Raw genomic sequence first — 7,128 nt, forward strand, 5'->3', positions numbered from 1 at the left:
TTCGAGTCCCCATTGGTGGAAGCATTGCATTCCGTCATTGGCGAGCCAGTCACGTTCGGTGGTGGAGAAAGGGGCGGGAGGTAATAATTGGTGCCTCTTTGGAGCGCGCGCCCATTACATCAATGCATATTGCCCCGCCCCCGCGAAAGAGCACTTTTCACAGATAGGAGGCGATGGCAATTTTCTCCCGTCCGCCTAATAATCTCCCTCCCCTTTCAAATTGGCGCGCTTCAATCAAAGGTGTGCGATACTTTACGAATAATGAGCTTGACGAGAACCCCTTATCAAAAGAATCTTCCGTGACGGTTCTGGGAGAAGCAAAGAAAAATGGGTTTTATATTATTACGTCCCTCGGCGAGTTGGAAGATGATTTTTTAAAAAATAAAGCGGCTTCGTTTCCCTGGAACATCACGAGTATAGCCTTAAGCTCTCATGTTTATGATAATCGCTAAATAAGGCGCTTCCACTGATTTTCCTCTCAGGTCCATGAACGAGATTCAAACCCAAGTTATCGAGAAGCCCAGGTTCAAAGCTTATTATGGAGCCTATTATTTCATGTCTCATTCTACTTGCCCTAAATGCTATTGTTTCTTTTATTTATCAAAATTGTTATATTCAGTTAAATTTGCCGTTTTTATTTGTGTCTACGATAATTTTAGCCTTATATCTTTCTAAGTAAATTTCAATGAATAATATCTCTAATTTTTGACTGAATAAAATCTGCCAATATTACACATAAACAGCAACTGTTTATACGGGTAAATATAATCGCAGTTTAGTTTATCCAGATATTTTAGCAATGCTGAAGTTGATTTTTTATTACTAACCTTGTTGGGCTATAATTTCATGGAGCCCTCTCCCTGCTATAGTTTCCTAAAAATGAAAAACATTTCCCATGAGTATATGAATTTAACAATTGCGCTAATCAAGAATGTTGCTGATAGTTGCCATCCTGGAAGAATGAATTCCAAGGAACTCCTTCGCCTGAGAAATAGTCACCACTTAAATTGAACCCTATTGTTCCACATTCTCATTTGTTATAGTTTACTGGGTAGATGCTTCATGCCTGACTTTTAGAGTAGTTTGGACACTGTTGCCTCTGTGTTATTTTCCAAGTTCAATCGTTGGTATTTTACCTGTTTAAAGGTTGGTGTTGGATGGTCCCTAATGAGTATTTATATACTTCTAACAATTATAAGATATTGTATTTTTGAAACTTATATTGTTAAGGGCTTGGTTTTACTCAACTCTTGACTTTTTCTTTTGCAGAAAAATCTTATGACAGAAGAAGACTATGGAACTGAGATAACATCACTGGGGAGTAGTGCATCTTGGAGTGCATCATGGAGCCCTCTCCCAGCAGCATCACCACCTCAGAGCCTTTCACCGGAGCCATCTATTCTTAATTCTACCAGAGTTCCCTCCTCAACAAATGCATCCTCAACATCCTCCACTCTTCTGCAGGTTCAAATTGAATCACTCAACTGGCAGTTGAACCAGGTTAGTGTTCAACTGTATAGCTTGGCACACGAGTGTATAATGTAAATTGGCACCTTGGGGTATATGGGTTCTGTGGGTGGAAAAAGCGTCATGTCTTTGACTGATCCTGAACAGGATGAATGCTGAGCATTTCCATTCTCCAGACTAATTTATTTATTTATGAACTTAATTGGGCAAGGTTGAGACTCATATTCCCTTCTTCCACCTAACTCTTACATTACAGACATTACATTGAAGACAATCACATACAACCAAGCCCTAGATGGCAGAAAATCCACCTAGGCGGGAATCGAACCCACGACCTCTGGGTTGGTTGGCGAGGGCCAGCTAAAAGAGATCTGGGGCCCCATTCCAACGTTCTTCATTGTCTCCTGAAAATTCACTTGTTGAAAACTGTCAAAAAAATCCAAAAATGATAATGTTGTGTTGTACCATTGATAATGATGTAAAAACGTTGAAACCAGTGCCTTGTTTAATTTAAAAAGTGTAGAAAATTATCATTAATTTGAACATGTTATGCAGTCTTCTTAGCAATTTTATTTGACTTGCTGATTGCCTTTGAGAATTATTATTCATCTCTCAGTATAATTTTGGCATCTTGGAAATTTTCTGATTTGGTTGGAGATTTGTGAATGAAAAACCAAATTTATGGATTACTATCCCTTACAGCATGCTGCAATTTTTCAATGCATCTTTTGAAAACTTGGAGATGGTTTTAATCTTTTCCTGGGGTTGGCTCCACAGCTTGTGTTTCCCTGAGAGATATTGATGGGATACTTTCCAAAGGCTCGGAAATTTTTGGTTCAGAATATTTAACAGAGTTTAGAGGAAACTTTATGGTTGAAATATATATATTTAAACCATACACTCTGGGCCTTAAGCCTTTCTCCTTCTCGGAAACCTCATAGCTTTGGTTCTCCGTACATTGATTTTCATCCCATACCTATCACCCTGATTTTTAAATGCAATCAGCGATGCGTGTAACCGCTTAGTTACTTGACTAACTAAAGTTTGATAAACCACTAACCTAACTGATGTAATGAATTGCCTACTGACTTTCATTTCTATCTCCAGGTCTTCCCATGCCTCTTTAATCTTTTCCTCCATTTTTATGTAGAACAACACAGGTGACAATGAACAATCTATTCATAACACTCTCCATTCAGACTCTCCATCCCCCACTCCCACCTGAGTAGTCTGAGACATGTACAGGTTATGGATCAATATCCTATCTCTAGTCCCTTAGCCCATTCTTACTCTTTGTAATACAATATACTGTATATACTTTAATTTGACCCAATTTACTCTCATCTATAAATCTAAAAAACAGATAAATGTATCCTGATCGTATTCAATGTTCCTCTCGGTTTGTGACTGCATTACTGCTATGGCATCACTCATGCCTCTCCCCTTTCTGAACCCAAACTGGTGCCCCCTAAGTAATCATTTGAGCTCCTCTGTATTCTCCTATGATTCTAATAACCACTTAAGCTGCATGTGAAATCTAACTTATTTTTCTGTAGGCCTTGCGTATTGCTGTCTTTCCCTTTTTTAGAATAAGAACAAACACTGATCTGATGAAATTGTCCAACCTAATTCCTCCTTCATAAATGCTATAAATTAGACCTTATCTACTCTTTCTAGCTCATTTTCATAAACCCTTTAAGTAATTCCACTGGAATAATATCCATTCCCTTGGCCTTATTTGATTTAAATTCCTTTAATGTCCTTTCTATCTTGCAATCAATCTAGTATGCCTGGACCAATGCTATCCACATCTACCATTGATAAATGGTATGTCTAGGCTTGCTGGCCATATAGATCCTCTATATATTCATTCCATCTCTCTTGAATCTTTCCTAGTTCATTTAATAATTTTCCTCATGTATCTTTGATAACGTTCATTGATGCTAATGAGCCGTGCTTTCACCTTCCTTTACTACACTTCGATGCCACCCTTCCATCGTAAACTTTCCATACCCTTAGTCTGCATCCTCCATCACACTTCATTCACCTGATTAGTCTCCTGCCTTGGTTTAACAATTAACTTCTTATTTTTAATTAGATATATTTACAAATTCCGAGAAACTGCTGCAATGGTAACTTTTAACGGAGTTATCCACTAAATGTGGATCACAATGCAATAATTTCAGAGAGTAAAAATCATTCGCCTTGACCAGGATTCAAACCTGGATCCCTTGATGTCCGACCGAGTGATTTAGCCAGTTACGCTGTGGAGGCCTGATTTATTTTATTCTTTATTCAAGTAGTAATTTGGCAGTGAGCATTATTGACACAAAGCAGGCCAAATTGTGTGCTGACTATTCATTGGATATTTTAATTCATCATTAAGGGGAAATTTTTTCATGAAATTATTTGTAGTTATCAAATACACTCAAAGTTGTTATTGTTCTGAACATGATTTTTCACTTAAAAGTTTTTGTGCTGTTTTTCAGATGGAAGTGAGTTACAAGATGCAGAGAGTTGTACTTCAGCAATTACTAACTTTCCTGGAACGATTACCGAATGATCTCAGCACATTGGGCAGTGAATCCACCTCTAGAAATGCGAGCCACATTTGTTCCAAGTGTGGATCACAAGTGTTTCCTGCTCTTGGGTCAACAAGAAGGAACAGCCTGGAGTTATCTTCAAGGTCACTCAGTCTAACTTTATGGTGGTCACTTTGACAGTCTAAACATGTAATGAGAATAGGTGCAATTCTTGAAGAAGTAGCCTCATGGGAGAGTAAATTACACAATGCATGTATTCAGTTTTCTTGCAGAAATAAGTTATGAAAACTATGTAAACTTGCAGCATCTTTGGCATGATTATTTTGATACCTGTGGGAAACAATCCTGAAATGCTGGGCTGATCAGCTTAGTTGGTTACACACACATGCCCAGACTCACCAGGAAGGAATGGATTGAAATCCTGCATAGTATATGAGTTTTTTGTGCTCAAATAGATTTTATTTATATTATTAAATGATGACATAGGACCTCATCAATTTGAGCACCTATAAATGTGATATCTCGTGTAACTGGCAGCAGCAAAAGCATGCCTTTTACAAGTAAAACTCTACTCTAATGGGTATTGAAATCATGTTCATTGTGATTCTCCAGTATTAGGTATTGACTTCTAATGAGCTACATGATTCAATATATAGATGACTCGTAGATGCATATTATAGACAAGTATTGTTTTGAGCTCTAAAAACCATGCCTTGGGAATTTAATATTATTAAATGCCAAAAGATTTTATATGTTTTACCATTTTCAAAATGGCATAAGAAATCGTCGTATCATTCAACTAAAATTACTCTTTGCGGTAATGGTGATTGCGGTGTTTATAGATGTCAACTCATCATTATTAATGCCTATTATTTCATCACTTGGCTATACAAATCTGTTAAAATTCCATGATGCTATAGGACAAGTTGTAAACTATTTTGATGCATGCATATTTTAGTCATAGCTCTTTAAAATGCCAATACCCCATAAAATCATGTGATTGAACTCTAAGCTCAATTAGTTATGCAACTTAATTGGTAATCAACTCCCAGAATTAAATTATCTTCTCAATGATAGTTGGGGTTGTTCAGGTATTTTGGCAATATTGGCATTCTGTAGCAGGAAATTTCACGTTCATGGTATGCCATGAGATTCACACTAAAGGAGGATTCTTCCAATGGAACTTGAAGCCTTGTGTGACCAACAGTGAACTTCACAAGCTTTGCTTCCTCTTAATGATCATTCCTAACTAGAGTTAACCCATGAAATCACTTGTGATGGGAATTAAAGTATGTGCAAATGAGCATGTATTTAATTTGAAATATTTTCACTTTAATTGTTTATTGATAATTCTAAAAATGTAACCTCGCTTCAGTTTCTTGTGTATGTCTGGTTATCTCAGAACAAGTTTAAGTAAACATAAGAAAAATGTGATTTCAGCCACTACTTCAATGACAACTGCTCACTTAGATAAGCAACCATGGCCATTCCATGAATTTTCCTCATTATGCAAAGAAATATTGTCATCAATATAAGTTTTTTTCTGGTATTAACTAAACATAAATCATGCATTCATCTTAAAATTGCCAATGGATTCAGATATTCACTATTCCCTCCTGTCAGATTCAGTTTTTTTTCTGATATCAAATTAGTTTGTGCATGTGGATGCACATTTAAGCATTGACATTTCACATAAACAAATAGATTATATTAGGTCTATTAGACAGATACTCCCTAAAACTATTGTATGGACAAAATGTATTTATGTAAGAATTCTATGTTTTTATTTTAGGAATATCAATCTATGTGACTCACCTGCCAATGGACTTTCATGCACAATAAGACCTGGTTCATCATTTGATAATTCTCCTTTACGAGATATTTCATGGTAAGAAAGCTCTTTCTCTTCTAAAAAATGTTATGTGTCATTTCCTACCAGCATGTTTTTCCCAGTTTACTCAATGTAGATTGACTTAACAATATTTGAAAAGCAGGTTCCTGCTTGCTAAATGGAATGTACTTTCATGGGATCAAAAACTTAACATATTTTTTTGGAACATAATTATGATGTTCTCCAGATTAGTTTCGGGCATAAGTAAAAACCTCAAGGATTCTTGATTCATTTTCATATGTAAGCATGAGCCATCGTTTGGCCATTTGAACCTAGAAACCAATCTAGGTTGCTAACATTCACTTTAATTATTTAATGAACATTTGTATTTGATCAGGCGACGTCGGCGGAGGGACTCATCTTCCAGCACAGAGAGAATTGGCTCAGAAGCTCAGCGCCTTCTTAGAACAGTGAGATCAGTACTTGCAGCCACAACCCCTGAGCCGAATCAGCTATTGGCATGCCTCAGTGAAAATAATTCCATCAGTGGAAGGTCCATGAATGTGAGCACACCACAGCAGATGACCCCCTCCAGTCCTCCTCCACATCTTCCTCTGCCAAGTGGCTCTCAACCTAAGGCAACTAATGGTACTAGTCTTACCGAGAGGGAGGAGGAAGCTTTTCGACTTGTTTCCGAGGGTGGTCAGAGACTATGGGAGGGGCAGAGGGCATGGGGAGGTCGCCAGAATGGAGTAAGATTAAGGGGTCCAAAGGTGCCCGAGGGGGCTCATCAAATATGTGCAACGCCATCAAAATCTTATAATTGTCAAGTAGTGTCACCCCTTAGTGTAAACCAGAAGGGAAACCACATGAATCAGTGCACAGAACGTTTGCCAGAAGAGGAAGAGAGTGGGTTCTCATCACTTGGTTCATTCCAAGAAGGGATGAAAAATGAAGGGGTAGCACGTGGCTCATTTCATGAGGTGGGACTCCCAGACTGTACCAAGGGTGAAGGATTAACTGTGCTTTGGGTCTGAGCACAGCCATGGAAAGGATTTAAAATAACATCCTGAAGAAAATAATCCAAGTATTATGAAGCATGAATAACATTAGTGGAAATTGGTTTTTCCATGAATTGCAAAAATGTATTCATTCTGCAAGTGTGGCTATTAAGTGCTTCATTTAGCAAATAACCTGTAAATGATGAATGTCTATAAGTTGTCCTTTCTTTTCCATGTTTTCGTAAACTTGGTAGAAAGATTGTGTATTTATAGTTTCCTTCGTGCA

General features: G+C 37.5%; 1 protein-coding gene across 1 annotated transcript in view; it reads left to right on the forward strand.

Annotated features, from left to right (window-relative positions):
- The window catches only part of LOC139692487 (uncharacterized), a 110,082-nt gene extending 103,204 nt beyond the window's left edge, over nucleotides 1–6,878 (forward strand). Inside the window, exons 2-5 of the mRNA XM_071590705.1 lie at nucleotides 1,270–1,500; nucleotides 3,957–4,153; nucleotides 5,803–5,898; nucleotides 6,239–6,878. Of these exons, the coding sequence (XP_071446806.1) occupies nucleotides 1,270–1,500; nucleotides 3,957–4,153; nucleotides 5,803–5,898; nucleotides 6,239–6,878 (1,164 nt within the window). The remainder of the gene's footprint in view (nucleotides 1–1,269; nucleotides 1,501–3,956; nucleotides 4,154–5,802; nucleotides 5,899–6,238) is intronic.
- The last annotated feature ends 250 nt before the right edge of the window (nucleotides 6,879–7,128 follow it).

The sequence above is a fragment of the Hetaerina americana genome, unplaced genomic scaffold, assembly GCF_022747635.1.
Source record: "Hetaerina americana unplaced genomic scaffold, ioHetAmer1.1.p SCAF_4, whole genome shotgun sequence".
NCBI lineage: Eukaryota > Metazoa > Arthropoda > Insecta > Odonata > Calopterygidae > Hetaerina > Hetaerina americana.